Below are 15606 nucleotides of genomic sequence, written 5' to 3'. Positions count from 1 at the left end.
GACAAGTTTGACCTCAGGTATCTCCTTTTCGACGATTGGTGGAGAGGACGACATTCACAAAAGCACTTCGAGCGGTGGGTTCCACCTCTCCCTAACCCCTTCCAATGATGGCTAAGGAGAAGCACTTAGCCGCAGTTAGACGACTCGAGAAACCTCCTCTGTGTCATTACGGAGACCGAGCCATGATAAACCCTGACAATACGTTAAAGTTTATGTGTCCAAACAAATATGAAGTAAGTACAAAGTGTATATGTTAAAATGTTGAGCTATATGTGTCATATACTAATGTCACGTTATTTAGATGTATTCAATGGTGAAATGTCGTTTTAGGGAGTGATTGTATGGTCTTAAGAACAAATGACCCGAAGAACCTCCAAAAGCAAAGCAAAAGAAGAAAGAAAGGTTAATTTATAAAGCACCGTCAGTCAAGTGCGAATGTGGTGTTAAATTCAACTACGATCTAGTTTCTTTGAAGCTTGGAATAGGCCATTATTGTGGCCATATGATTGACTATAATGAGGTTGGTTATTTTTATGGTAAACATAAAATCGTATTTTGTTTCTTTTGCTAAGACATGTATGATATAATTTATCGTTTGAACATAGCACTAGGAAATACAGGTGAAAATATTATAATGGTCAAGCTAAGTTCTTGGATGAACTGAAGGGGAAGCAAGTAACTGCACAAAAGAGGGGATATATACTTGACTACGTCAACCTTTTCGTTAAATATTACAAAGATAAGATGCGTGAGTTTGCTAAACAGCGTGGTATTTGTAACCCGATTAACGTTGGGCTTATCAAATGGAGATTAGAGAGACGGATGATATTAGAGGAGGAGAGGGCAAGGAAGAAGACAAGGGAGGAGACAAGAGTACAGATGCAGGTCTTGAACGAGCATGTTGTTTCATTATGTGCCAGTGAGTACTTTAAAGCCTTTTTTCGTTGCCTGATTTTAAATGTAATATAGTCGTGTTGCTAACTTATTGCATTTTATATATGAAGAGATTGGATGCAGCGAGGACCATGTTGTAGAGATGGCTTGTGCAAGGTATGAGGAAAAGAAGTTAGATGAGCACAGAAAGCGAGCTCATCGCACCGTTGAATCACCGATTATATTGTCTGATGAGGGGGACAAGGATAAGGACGACACTGTCAGACTCAGCGAGCTCATCGCTCTAACAGAGGTGGGCTTGCAGGCGGAGGAGGCTGAAGACGACACTGGTAGACTGAGCGAGCTCATCGCTATAGCAAAGGCAGGCTTGCAGGCGGAGGAGGTTGAGGACGACACTGACAGACTGAGCGAGCTCATCGCTCTAGCAGAGGCGGGCTTGCAGACGGAGAAGGATGACGACGCGTTCTTCACTCAGGTCGTAGAGGCCGCAGATAAAGCGGATGCCGCTTACTATAGGCGAAAGGCAGATCAGGGCAATGCAGGTGAGCCTAGCCACAACAACAGGGTTGTGGTTGAGGATTGGTACTCGGACGACGAGTTGCTTACTCAATATGTTTCTGACTGAGGGTTTTTAATTGCGCCGACTATTAGTTCTATGCTTTATTAATGATCAATGTAGCTATGTAGTAGAAATTTCATTGTGTTGTCTTATATTCTATTTGAACTACTGATGTATTGTATCCATGTTTCATGTACTCAAATTACCCATGATCGATCTTAAGTGATCACATCTGTTTGTATCACGCGTTCAAAATTTCTAAAATAAATGTAATCGGGTGAAATTATCTCGAATACAGCGCCGTAGCCCACTGGTTCGACCACGCCATAGCTCAGGTTCTGCCGCGCCAGAGTCCACGGTACGTTAGTGCCACGCGCATGCTACATGGCGTGTCAGTGTCGCGTCATAGACGACGACGCGACAGTGACGTGGACAGACAACATCTAGCTTCAATTAAGTTGTTGTCGGTGCTATACAAAACTATAAGTGATGCCGCGATCGTGCGCAAGTTGAAATGAACATGAAGCAAATAAATGAACGATAAGTTGCCACATAACATTTTCATTGATTTATGAGTCTGCAAGTTTTCAACGACAATATTTGTTCGACATAAGTTCGATGTAATGAACTAAGTCTCAGGAATGTAAGGATCCCTCGAACGCCTCTTGAAAACCTCGTCATCTGGTGGAAAAAGGGGGTCGTCGTACTCCACCTCAAGAAGGGGTACAACTGGTGCGACGTGGGAGGGGTCATCCTGTCACAAATTGATAAAAAAGGATTAGAGTATTCAAATTAATAATATTCAGATTAACATTATGTAGCATTGTAAAATTTAAAATACTTGTTATGTAGTACGAACACAATATAAAATTATCTGTTGCCCTCGTCTTCTATGCCGGCTAGTCTTGTGACCATATTATTTGCAAACGAAGCAAAGATTTTTGTCACGGGTCTCGTTGAAGTCTCTCCACCGTACATGTCTTCGCCGTACCATCTCATAGCGTCCATGTCCCCCTTGAGTCACTTCTTCTTTCTTCTACCCTTTCCTACCTTCATTAGATCCGGATGCGACACGTAGTCATAACCATTGTAAGGTGGCCACTGTGTTGGAGTAAGGTATGGCTCGAAGCTCATCTCCCAAATACTAACGGTGTCAAATGGAGATACAAAGGTGACATATATGGTAGATCCTCATAGTTGTACCCACGAACCCTATAGGCCATGATCATACGAGAGCAAGGGGCATGTATGATCTGAGGGACGTTGCAACTGCACTTTACCTTTTCAAGATCAACTCGATAGTTTCGTCCACCATAACGTTCGCCACCTAAGCTTGTGCCACCCTTGCTCCGTACACTAAAGATATGGCGGTATGGTCCATACGGCTCAGCGGTGTGCTGCTTGGCCAATTCCTTGGCCTCCTTCAAATGTTCAGCTCCAACATTTCCAAAACGTCCCTGCTTAACTATATTCCTCTGCGCAAGTTCCCACCTCTTTAGAAAATATTCGTTGCACTTATGAAACGAGAACTCAACAATTTCAGACACAGGTAACGTGGAGTGAGCTGTTGCTGATTTTCCTTCCCCTATTGTCTAGGCAAGTGTGGGGTTCGACAACTTTAGTTATCTTTTACTTGCCATCACTCTGTCTCTTTCGTGCATTTAACCTCCACATACAACTATTTTTGCATATCACGTGGTACCTCAACTCCTGATCCGAATGAGTGACGTTGTATTGCCTATAGTGGTACACAACATAGTCCTGAAGGAAGAGTTTCATCTTTGATATTGTGTTGAATATCATTCCCTTCCTAAGGGCTTCTTTCTCATGGTTATACAATGAATTCCTACATATCTGGAGACCGGTGTCATAAACTTCCATATTCATCATGCTGACATCCCTATAGTTCGGAACGCCCATAAAAGATACGTTCTTGGACCTTAGTTGCTCAAGCTCAGTCGCTGTGTAAGATGGTGGTGGAACATACTGCTACGCTTCACTAATTCTGATCCATGAATCATAGGAGGTATCATCTATAGCTAAATCTGTGACTAGTCTACTCTGAGCCTAGACACCATGCAAGACCTCAGTTGGTACTGGTAATGGCATAGTATGAATCGGTACTAGCATGACATCAGCCAGTGTTGGTATAGTATCTGTACCTCCTTAGTTATCATCAGAATCGTCTGAATCACTGCTAACTACATCACCGATTCTATCCTCCTGCTCCTGCTCCTCCTCTTCCCGTTCGAAATCATTCACATCGAAGTCATTGCTTATACAACCTACTGCAGTTGAATGAAACCGCTCCTGCGTCAACTGACCATCCAAATCCATATTACCCTGAGTTGTTTTCCCTTCGACCCTCAATTCTTGCTCATTGTCTCCAACACCGTCAATGGATGGGCCGTCCTGAACACCTTGCATCCTGTACCTATTCTCCACCACCACCTCAGCCATGGGCACATTGGAACATTGGAGAACCCTAGTGTAGCGGAACCAGTGAGCAGAGTCGCACAAGGACATGAGAACATAGCGTGCCCTAGTCTTCTCAGTATCAAACCTCCCCTTCAGTGTGAAATCACTGCTAAACTTTGTATTCAAATGAACACAAAGAGCGTTGAAGCTAGGAGGTTCATCAAACCATTTCAAATCTTCTTTCATATCCTCAAACATACCATCTTCTCTCCTAACATTTTCTTCATACAAAACTCTAACACAACAATCCATCTGTAAAAACATTTCAAGAAACTTCATCAAGTCGTCAAAATCGTCGTACGTAATGTCTATAGTAACATTAATACATATTCTAACTATAACTATACTAACTAATTTAATATTAACATTTATACAAGGCTAACTACAATAACTAATTAAACTAAATACAATGTATAACTAGACTCAATAACTGTACTAACTAAACTACCTAACTTTGCTACATATACTAACTTACTATATTACCTATGCTAACTAAACTAATTAACTTTACTAACTATACTTTAATAATTTTACTAACTTTATTAGGGGAGTACCTCACTGCAGCGCGCTAGACCGGACCGGGAGGCGCAGGCGCAGTCCTCAGCGGGCAGCCGCCGTGCGTGGCCGGAGGGGGTGGCGCGTCGGCGTGCAGGCTCGGTGGCGGGCTGGCTGGGCGGGCGGATGCGACCGCGGCGGCCGTCGTGCTCGGCGGCGGGCGGGCGCGGCGGCCAGGCGGCCTTGCTGCGCTGCTCGAACAACGGTGGCTGCTCGGCCACTGGCGGCCGCGGGCCGCGGCGGGGGTTTTATTCGGCTCTGCCGCGCCAAGATCGGTGACGCGGCAGGCCTTGCCCCGTCAGCGGTCAGCGATTCCGGTCGCTGCCACGTCAACCTTCTGCCGCGCCACCATGCATGACGCTCTACAGGCACTTGAGCGCGCCAGGACAATAGACGCGGTCAAAAATGTTAGTTTAGAAAAACCGACAGTGAGTGTTAAAATTAAAACAAATTCTCGACTAGCGGTCGCGGTCGCGGTCGCAGTTGCGCCCGGGCACCGGTACGATAGTTCGAGTCGAGTCGGGATCGTCCGGTTTTTTCGGGCTTTCGAAAAGCGCTTGGGTTTCTACCGTTTCGACGCGGACGATGACCAAGACATTGATCTTGACGGAGATACAACGATCGTTGGCCACTGGAGTCAAACGGAAGTAGCAGGAGTACGTGAATTACGGCGTGCTATGCGCCGACGCCTCTTTTGTACTCTTCGTCAGACCGCAGTAGCAAGCTAGTGAAAATAACAAAGGCATGTCAACATCATCATGGGGCACATTGCACATTGGTTTAATGGAATTTTTGCGCTTCAAGAAAATAAAGAAGGTTCAAATGAACTTCAAGTGGTCTGTGTTTTAGTATATACTCCATGTGCCTTGGCTACTTTAGAAGTTTAGCATCTAGATCTATGGATGATAGTCTATGCTTAAATGGCGTCACATCCAGGGGACTATTGGCCCTTGGCAGTAGGCCGAAGAAAAGGATTGATGTTTTCTCCATGCCTCAAGCTGTCTCCCTGCATAAACGGCAAAGTTTCATCGCTGGTTCGTGTGCATAAACGGCAAAGTTTCATCGCTGGTACTACAATGCAACATGTCTGCCCTTTTCTACGTTGCTTTTGATAGTGGAACCGTTCGGTGCAGGGAAACAAAGTCAAAGAGCATGAAACTTAAAACACATGTCGAGCCCGTCTAGCTCAGTCGGTAGAGCGCAAGGCTCTTAACCTTGTGGTCGTGGGTTCGAGCCCCACGGTGGGCGAATGTTTTCCATTTTTGTTCTTATTATTATATTATAAATATGGATACGGACTTTCAATTGTCAGTTGGGTGCCTGCAAAACATGTAATTATTATCAAATGAGCAACAGTGATGCTCTACTTCATCATATAAAATCCTCTAAAAAAATACTTCTATCATATAAAATGCTCGAATAGCTCGTTCATAAAAGAAACTCTGCCTGCAGAACATGTTATCATTATCAAATGATAAAAACTCAGCCTGCGAAACATGTTATCATTATCAAATGAGCAAAAGACTGTACTTCATCATATAAAATGTTCGAATAGCTCGTCTCATAAAAACTCTGCTGGACGTAAAAGTAGCAGCAGAACTCCGACAGTTTAGTTGTTCAACACTTCAACTGCAATTCTACACACACGCTTAAAGGAAATCTAGTTGAAAGCAGCAGCAGGACACTGCCTGAAGTCACCAACAGAAAGATTGAACTAACTTCTCCATCCACATACAGCATCCATTTAGGTCATCATTTGAAGATCCCAGTGGCCGCCATCTTCTTTTGGATGTCTTGGATCTACAAGCAAAACGAACAAGAAAGCCAAAGGAATTACAAGCGGTATATAACTTTCGCCAGAGATGCATGCCTTTTGCCTTAACAGATGACACAAAAATTACCTGCTTTGACGAGAGGCCGATGTGTTCCAAATCTGCAAGCTGGGCAAGCAAATTGTATTAGAAGGCCATTTCAGACGTTTGGATTCATTTTCCTTTTTTTCTTTTGGAAAAAAGATCTGGATCATTTCACATTCTACAAAAATCTTACAGTTTTGAACGGTCTTGGTGAGTCCTCCCGTAATTCCAGAATATATTCTGCTCTCTTCAGGCCAATTCCCTAGCAAACAAGAGGGGAAGTTACTCAGAAGAAAAGGCTGGAACAACAGTGATCGAAATGCTATTAAGATGAAAGGATCATACTTTCAGCTGCTGTAGCTCCTCCCTGCAGTCATAGGTAAGGGAGAGAAACATTAGAAAGAAAGACTGCAAAAAACTGGATATTTTTTGTGACATAAGGTCAACCTAAGAACAAAAAGTTCATGCATTCTGCTATACTGACAAGCCAATAGTCAGAGTTTTACAGACTATAACATAATAACAATGAAGAATGGCAGGATTCCTGCTGAACTTTCATAATGTGAAGAAATGTAGCTTGTCCTCTCATTTGAACTGACACCTAGGGAGCAAATTACTTGAACTAAAAACTACGAAACTGCATTCGCACCCCCACCCAAAATGTCAGTTCATGTTTGTAAATGATCCTTAGGCCTTATTTGGATACTCATGTATCCATCTCAAACCATGTGTGTTGAAGTGGGTTGGTGTGGAATTTTATGGAATTTAGTTTAAATTCCACACCAAACCACTCCAACAACACATGGATTGAGATGGATACATGGGTATCCAAACAAGCTCTTAGTTAATTTGTGATGTTCACAAACCATAACTGACATGTCCATGTTTTTTGTCACGGTGAAGCTACACCGTAGGCATACAAGATACTAGAGAAGAAAGATTAGCCTAAAAGTTAAGAGTGATCAAAGTGCCTTTTTTAGATCCGTTTATGCAATTTAGATCCATTGCATTTTTGCTTCCCATGTGCTATTTTAGCCACTTTTCAGCAAATACGTACAGCATCAGCCATTTTACGCATCAATCAAATAAAGCTAAGTTCAATAAAAATCTGGAACTGGGGTGCCAACAAAAAAGGTTGTAGAATTTGGACTTACTTGTCTGCAACATTTAAAACTTCAAGGTACTGCTGAACAAGAGCTTCCTAAAAAGTCATAATGTCAATTGATGAATCTTAAAGTAGCAAATATCTTGTCTATAGAATGAGAAGGGGAACCGTACAAACCTTTAAGTTAGACTGTAGCGCATTAAGTCTCTCTAGTGGGGTTGCACCAGGAGTCTCCTTGACTATGTTATGTGTTTCTATTGGAGTTTGGGGCTCCAATAAAATGGGGCAATTGCCATTATCAGATATTTGCTGCTTCACAGGCACCATGTTTGAAGAAATTGGAGAAAGAGCTTTCCTGAGAGAAGCTTCATGTTTTTCATGGCATTGAGTAACTGAAGGAAGCACCACTGCATAAGACTTTAGACATCAGATTCACACGTGGAAACACAGGTAAAAAATCTCGAGGCCTTTAGACATCAGATTCACACATGAAAGCACAGGTAAAAAATCTCAGAGGTTGTTCTGAGTAAATTCAACTAACTTTTCAGATTTTGTAACCACTATTTCACACAGATATAATACTCCTGAAGTTTTCTAAAGTACCTTTCTTTGGTGTATTTACTTCTGTCTGCCTTTGCTCTTGTGGTATATTTTCAGTGGGAACATGGACTTTTGGATCAAAAAGCATCCTGTGCAGGAGAAGACAAAGAAATAAGAACTATGTATGGTTCCATGTAATATATAAAGAGGAAATGATAAAAAATACTAACTTGTTGAGTTTACCACCATCCTGATCCATTGCCTTAGCTCTACAAGAAATTCTGGAAGATGTTGGTTGCTTCATATGGCTCATAGACAATGGAGTCTTGCTGGCAACTGGGGAGAGAAGACCATCCATTCTTTGGATGCTCTTTGTTTTCCCCTTTGACTCCAACCATGCTCGTAATTTGGCTTCCATGTCAACCTTGACCTTGGGAGTTTCTTGCTTGCTTGAACTGGTGAAAGTCTCAGTATGGCATGGACGAGCAGCCAGACTTACTGTCTTGGCTGACTCCTGGTATTCTGCAGGATTCTGAAACAACAAAAAACAATTAGCCAAGTTCTACGTTATGAGACATCCATAAGAAAAAAGATTGAGAAAAGTCACCAGGCAAGCTATCATCACAGCACGGCTACTGCCTCCTAGAGAATCTTGAAGTATGCGGGTCAGTTTACTCTCTCTGTAGGGAATTCGGTGCTCATTCTTGTTTAGAGCTGAAAATACATTGGACAATGTAAACAATGAAAGGTTGATCTTGGAGCTTTCTTGAAGGTGGATGCCCTCATTCAAAGTCCTCTTGTTGTCTTCGCTACCTATAAACAACAATCAAGCACAACATGAGTTTAAGTACAGGGATACAGCTTAAGCATGTGTGCCTCAATCCAGACTTCCAAAGAGATGTACCAGCCAAATCAATGAGGTTAAGTTTCCCTTTGACAACATCAGTGCTGACCCTAAGTGAGAGCACAGCGTGGCTCCGACTGGAAACATCATTCAGTCCAGTGTGGGCGACATTTCTCCTTTGCACGCCTATGGAATAGAGCTCCTCGAATTCCTCCATGGATCTCACAGGGACCTTCAAACATCAAAGGGCAACAGTAAGCAACCGATTGAATTCCAACAAACACATTCAGTAATCACCAAGCAGCATCACATTACCCAGCTCAAGCCCTTCAGCTGCATGTTACCATCTTTGTCATCCAAGGCCATGATTTCTTTTGCTTTAGGCTCCAGCAGGTCATAGCACCGTTCCAAGTACACCTCATAGTACGACATCTCAACAGAGCACCATGTGCCAGTGCAGTTTGCTAGGATTGTTGAAGCAGCCAAGGGGATTAGCCCCGGAAAATCCTCCGTGCCCTGTTCAGCAGCCACTCAGATAGGTTTCAGTGAAATATTGTTTTGCCAAAAGTGGCATTTAGTCAAACACATTGCAGTGATGATAATAGTGGGCACCTGCATTGTGTAGGTCTTGCCGCTGCCGGTTGCCCCATAGGCAAAGACCGTCGCGTTGATCCCCTCGAAGATGCCTGGGATCACTGCGCGAACCTCCTGGTCAAATATCTGGCTCACGCTGTCCTCTTGACCGAAGAACGAATCCACTTTATACAGTTCACTCCGACTGCATAAATGGACCAGTACACCAAAGCAAATAAGGAAACGCAATCAAACATGGGAGAATGAAAGCAAATGAGATTGCGTGCTGAGACTGTTCTTTTGATCCCAAAACCAAGGGGATTGGAGGGGATTAAATCCCCTACAAGTCAGCGCCCCCCCCCCCCGCCGCCCCCCCCACCTCCCCCCCCCCCCCCCCCCCCCCCCCCCCCCCCCCCCCCCCCCCCCCCAATTCCTTTGGTTTTGGGATCAAACGAACAAATTAGCTAGGAGTATAAATTTTCCATGCAAGCACTTCACCAATTCCTGGAAGGTTAAATGGAGGTACCAATCGTGATGATCCGCAATTAGCGCAGGAACAAGTCCGAGGGCTCCAGATCGTACGCTGAGGAGGCGTTTAGGCGTACCTGGTGTGCTGGTCCTTGAGCTGGACGGTGACCTCACCGCCGGGGTGGTAGTCGAGGAGGGAGACGCAGGGTGCTGTCGCCGAGGCGGCCTCCGACGGGAGGAACGGGCGCACGCGCAGCACGACGCGCACCGGCAGCGAAGAGCGCGCGGAGGAACGGGCGGGTGTGGAGGTGCCCGCCATCGGAGCGAGGATCACGCGGTCAGCGCCGGCCGCCGGGGGAGAGGGGCGGAGCAAGAGGGTTCGGATTCTGGGCTTGGTAGTGGCAACAAGACGAGGAGTGGCCGAGCGGGGGCGTGCCGCTTGGGGCGGATCCAGATGGTACCGTTGGGGCGGAGGAGGAGGTTCGAATTTTGAACACGGCAAGCGGTCAGGTGGTGTGAGGTGGATTCTGTGAGGAAGTTCGAATTTTGAACACGGCAGGGCAGCCACGTCGGATTCTGCCGCCGTTCGTAGAGCACGGTACTACTCACAGTCCTGATTTTTTTTCAACAACGCTAGCGCCTTATGTATAAATCAGGAGCCTTTTCCCTGGGTGCTACTATGAAAAATGCTCTATTTCTATGTGTTACTAAAAAGTTCACACATACTTTGGTGTCATGACGCTAAACTTTTTTGTTCAACACGCCATTCCGTCTCCATTTTATTTGGTTTTGACCGTTTGGCAGCTCTTACATGTGGGACCGGGCAGAAAAAATATCCATGTTGTCCTTTCAGTCACGGACATATGTGGAGGCTGTGTTGACCGATATTGATCGGCATCTCCCTCAGTCTCTCATTCTCTCTTCTCGCTTGACTCCCTCAGTTTCCTAACCCTAGCGGCGGAGAAACCCTAGCGATGGCGGAGGCTGTAGCGGCGGCTAGGAGAGAAGACGACGAATCACCTGTGCTTGTGGCGACGCATGGGGTAGTGGAGCGTGGATTCGACCGTGGATCCAGAGGATAGGCGTGGCAAGGCGGGGAACAAGGGCGTGGGCGAGCGAACGGATTGGATTCCGGACGAGTGAGTTCACTGCTTCCCCCTAGTTTCGTGGTGCCCCGTGTTTGTAGTGTTGATTGGTATTTAGTGCCCTGCGTTTGTGCCCCGTGTTTATAGTGTTGATTGCGTGCTTCTTGTTCATCTGTAGGATGGACACAGAAAGTAGCTACAACTTAGAAATTTGGATTGTTGCTCCCAATTCTTGTGCGTGGTGTTTTCGTTGAACAAAGTCGTGGATGCTGACCGCACTAACTTCACAGACCTAGTTGCTGAAGTTGTAGACAAGTATCCTCATAACTACGCTGATATAGTGAGATTGTTTTATTTCTGTATAGATAGTAAAGTGAACATCCAAGTCTGCATTGACCAAGATTTGGTTGAAATGTTTGCAAAACATAAGGCTTTCAAATGCTACTTATTGACTGTTGCATATCATAGCCTAAGTAGTGAGCCCCCTGTGATTCCTGATTGGGATTTTGGTAGCAATGTGAACTCTGTTGAACTCCCATTCACCCCTTCAATTGCTTGTCCAAGCTTAGCAGAACCAAGCCATGCCACACACACTCAATCCGTTGAACCTAAATACCTGGCTAACCCAAATCCAATGAATAAGCATGTGGGTGTTGATGAGGAAGGGTTGTATACCCCCCACCTCCTCCCAATCCTCAGAGCCAAGGTGGGAATAAAGAATGGGAATGTGAGAGTTCTGGTGCTGATGAATCCTCTAAGACAGACTCTTATGATGAATCCTCTAATAATGAAGTAGAAGACATAGATGATATGGTTAAAGATAGGGAGCCTGAACATATGCCTGATGTTGATTATGACAAGGACCCTCCTATGTCAGTAGGAACCGTGTATTCAGACATAGATGCTTTTAAGATTGCTTTAGCTACTCATGCTGTTAAACATGAGTTCAACTATGACATTAAGAAGAGTGATACAGGGAGGTATAGGGTGAACTGCTCACAGCAGAGTGAGAGCTGTAGGTGGAGTCTTCATGCCTCAACTCTAAGGGATGGGCACACTATTAAGGTAATGTGTTAGTACATTGTTTTCATTGACTGCTCCCTATTTTTCTTGCATTGTGTGGCTTGTAATAAGTGCATTACTTAACTGTTTTGCAGGTGAAAAGGAACCCCTACCCTCATAAGTGTCAGAGCAATAGGAGGCAAGGAATCTGTGTAGGGGTAACACAGTTCTGGGTGTACAGTCAGGTGATTGATTGGCTGAAGGAAGATGAAACTCTAGGTGCAACAGAACTGCAAAAGAGATTGAAGGATGCACACAAAATTGTGGTGCCCTACAAGAGAGTGTATAAAGGTAAAAATCTTGCCATAGATAAGATTTATGGGCCTTGGGGCAAAAGTTTTGATAACATGTATAGGCTTAAGGCTCAGTTAGAAGAATCAAGTCCTAGATCATTTCTTGTCATTGATAATCACACCATCAATAATAAGATCAGGTTCAATAGGTTATTCTTTGCACTGAAACCATGTGTTGATGGATTTCTTAAAGGCTATAGACCATATCTTGCAGTTGATAGCATATTTTTAATAGAAAGGTTTAGGGGACTATTGTGCATTGCTTGTGCAGTAGATGGGTACAACCGGATATATCCAGTAGCTGTTGGTGTAATTGACTCAGAAACCAATGAGAATTAGGTGTGGTTCATGAAGAGGTTGAAGAAAGCAATAGGCACCCTAGAGGCCTTGACATTATGCATAGATTATGGCTAGGCAGTCATGAATGGGGTTAGTGAAGTTTTTTCAAATGCTGAACATAGAGAGTGTATGTATCACTTAGTATAGAATTTCAAAAGGAGGTATAGTGGGAAGGTATTTGATGGTCACTTGTGGGCTTCTTCATATTCATGGAGCCCTTACATGTTTGAGAAGCACTATCAAGCAATGGCTGTAGCCAAACATGAGGCAATGAAGTATCTGCAAGAAACTCACAAGAAACTTTAGACCAGGAGCCAGTATAGGACATTGTCAAAGGTTGATTATGTGACTAATAATTTGGCTGAGTCATTTAATAATGGATCAAGCCTAAGAAGGTAAAGCACCTAGATGACTTGTTGGACACTATAAGACAGAAGATTTTGATCAAATGGAACCATAGGAAGAAGGTAGCCAATAAGTTAGAAGGAAAGATTCTGCCTCACATCCTACAGAAGCTAAGGGAAGACAATTACAACCTGGACATTGAAGTGATCACAGCCTCCCCTGATGGTAAGGTAGAACTGTGTGCTAAGGGAGGTAGTGGCTTCAAGTTTGTGGTTAGCCTACTTGACAGAACCTATTCTTATATGGTTTGGCAGGGGTTAGGAATCCCATGCAAGCATGCAAATAGCCTATATTACTTTAATTCCTAGTGAAAAACTAGAAGACCATGTGAATGACTACTTCTCTGTCAACAAATTCAGAGCTGCATATGCGGGTTCTATCTCTTGTATTCCTGACAAAAGCATGTGGCCCAAAGCTGCTCATGGCTTTTTCATGCACCCTCCCTATCTTAGCTCCACAGGAGGTAGAAGAAAAGAATAGGATGAAATCATCACTTGAAAGAGGCAGTAGCAAGAAGAGGGCAAAGAAACATGAGTGCCCCACCTGCCATGAGTTAGGGCATCACTAGTACACTTGCAAGAATGGGAATCCAGAAGATATAGTTGTAATTGAGGCTAAAAGGTAAACTATGTAACTAAATTACTTTGCAGATACATGTACAGCTTCAATAACTTAGTTAACCAATGTAACTTTTCTTATGCAGGGGTCTTCCAAAGAAAAGGCTGAAAAAAGCAGCAAGCTATAACACAGAGACTAGCATTGTGATTGCTACTCCATCCTAGATGGTGTTCCCACACAATGAGGCAGTCTTCTTCTTCTTCTTCTTCTTCTGGTGCCAAGAAGAGCAAGGGGGCAGCTACCACTACTACTTTATGCTCAGGTCCAAACAGTGTGTCTAACAGGTATGTTTACCAACTCTTCAATTGATCACAACACTTCTATTATGACTGCTAATGCTAAAGCACACTCTACCTTTTTGCCATAAGGTCTAGAATTGGTTCCAATGATCTAGTTTCAATCCAAACTGTGCACCTAACCCCTTTCTATGAAGACTCCATTACAATAGAGATAGAGCCACTAGAGACTGTGCTACCCCAAGCTTCACCAAGGAGGAAGATAGGGATCAAGAAGAAGCTTACACCAAAGGAGCTCTAAGTTGCAGCAGCCAGCCCATCTAGCCCTGCTTCAAATACTAGAAGCAAGAAGCTCCAACTATAGTGAAAGGTGCTTGCTCAATGTTCTTTTGGTGATGTGGTTCTGGAAAAACACCTGCTATGTGATGGCACGACTGTTCTTTTGCTCTATGATGAATGTTCTATAATGGCATGATAGTACTTAGCTGTAGATGAAAACCAATAACTTAGCTACTATGTGATGAATGTTGGTGACATGTTGGTGCCATGAAACCTTTTGAAAGGATCAAGATGCCCAAGAGGGGCTGAATTAGGCTAATTTTAAATTTTTGCAATAATTAAGCCCTACACTTAGCCCATTTCACCCCTTGTGTCTAGAATATGTTTCTATTATTTTTCCGCACAAAAGTTTTGCACCCTAGGTTCCAATCCTACTCTAGCATGACAATTCTAGGAATGTAAAGACATAAAATGAATTGCTCAAATGTAAATGCTCAAAGTAAAGAGAGGGAAAGAAACACGGTGATATTTTCCTGAGGTATCGGAGAGTCGCCACTCCCCACTAGTCCTCGTTGGAGCACCTGCGCAAGGGTGTAGCTCCCCCTTGAACTACGCAAGGATCAAGTGCTCTCTATAGGCTGATTCTTTGAAACTCTGTCGCAGTAAATCACCCACAACCGCTCACAACTTGACTTGGGTCATCCATAAGGTCTATCGGATGATCACTAAACTCCTAATCACTGCCGAGCCATCTAGGTGATGGCGATCACCAAGAGTAACAAGCACAAACTCTCACTTGACCAAGACAAGCCTAATAAGAAAGGTGGATGCACACTTGCTACTCCTTATGCACTAATGAGGTATTTAATCTTAGATTATCAAATCTTAATCACCTCACTAGGCTCTTGCTCTCCCTAGCACTCCAAAGGGTGTTTCTCAGCTGAACAAATAGGCAAGAGACCTCCTATGGACGAGTGGAGTAAGTATTTATACTCCATCATTCAAAACATAACATTTGGAGGCTGAGTCATCACTCTGTGGGATGACCGAACGCTCTGGTTAGAGTGACTAGATGCTCTGGTCAGTTATGCCCGCCACTATGCCAGAGAGAGCCATTAAGTTCTGATCGAACTCTGACCAATGTCCGATCAACACCCACTGGACACGTCCGGTAAAGAAAAAGCCTCTCTAGAATCTCTCTGGAATCGACTGGACATAGGCACCCCAGCATCCGGTGCTCCTCAACTCAGTGTCCGATCAGTACTAGATGACTATAGTTGATTGACCAGACTCTGACCAGCTTCCGGTCAGCACACACCGGACACGTCCGGTAAAAAAAACTCTCTGGAACCTCTCTGGAGTCAACCGAACGCAGGCACCCTAGCATCCAGTGCTCCTCCACTCAGCGTCCGGTCAG

At 44.1% G+C, this 15606-nt stretch overlaps 2 protein-coding genes and 1 non-coding gene across 4 annotated transcripts; 2 read left to right on the top strand and 1 right to left on the bottom strand.

Annotated features, from left to right (window-relative positions):
* Window positions 1-5661: 5661 nt before the first annotated feature.
* Window positions 5662-5734, top strand: TRNAK-CUU (transfer RNA lysine (anticodon CUU)). The gene has a single exon. It is a non-coding gene; the product is annotated as a tRNA-Lys (tRNA).
* A 249-nt stretch (window positions 5735-5983) lies between these two features.
* Window positions 5984-10321, bottom strand: LOC136518273 (kinesin-like protein KIN-10C). 2 transcript variants are annotated; one of them, XM_066511911.1, is made up of 13 exons: window positions 10010-10321; window positions 9444-9609; window positions 9147-9347; window positions 8892-9063; window positions 8595-8800; window positions 8218-8519; window positions 8051-8136; window positions 7625-7854; window positions 7497-7543; window positions 6688-6709; window positions 6536-6604; window positions 6388-6426; window positions 5984-6286 (listed from the first exon to the last, which is right to left on the bottom strand). In XM_066511911.1, the coding sequence occupies exons 1-13, from the start codon at window positions 10189-10191 to the stop codon at window positions 6239-6241; spliced, it is 1770 nt and encodes a 589-aa protein (XP_066368008.1). In that variant the 5' UTR covers window positions 10192-10321; the 3' UTR covers window positions 5984-6238. The 2 variants fall into 2 exon arrangements, with proteins under 2 accessions (XP_066368008.1, XP_066368009.1); XM_066511912.1 differs by having other exon boundaries at window positions 7625-7839.
* A 1446-nt stretch (window positions 10322-11767) lies between these two features.
* LOC136515876 (uncharacterized) lies at window positions 11768-12651 on the top strand. The gene is made up of 2 exons (XM_066509341.1): window positions 11768-12022; window positions 12115-12651. The coding sequence occupies exons 1-2, from the start codon at window positions 11768-11770 to the stop codon at window positions 12649-12651; spliced, it is 792 nt and encodes a 263-aa protein (XP_066365438.1).
* Window positions 12652-15606: the final 2955 nt, after the last annotated feature.

This window comes from Miscanthus floridulus, chromosome 17 (genome assembly GCF_019320115.1).
Source record: "Miscanthus floridulus cultivar M001 chromosome 17, ASM1932011v1, whole genome shotgun sequence".
Classification (NCBI taxonomy): Eukaryota; Viridiplantae; Streptophyta; class Magnoliopsida; order Poales; family Poaceae; genus Miscanthus; species Miscanthus floridulus.
The sequence above is the reverse complement of the archived record's forward strand: the minus strand, read 5'-3'. Positions and strand labels throughout refer to the sequence as shown.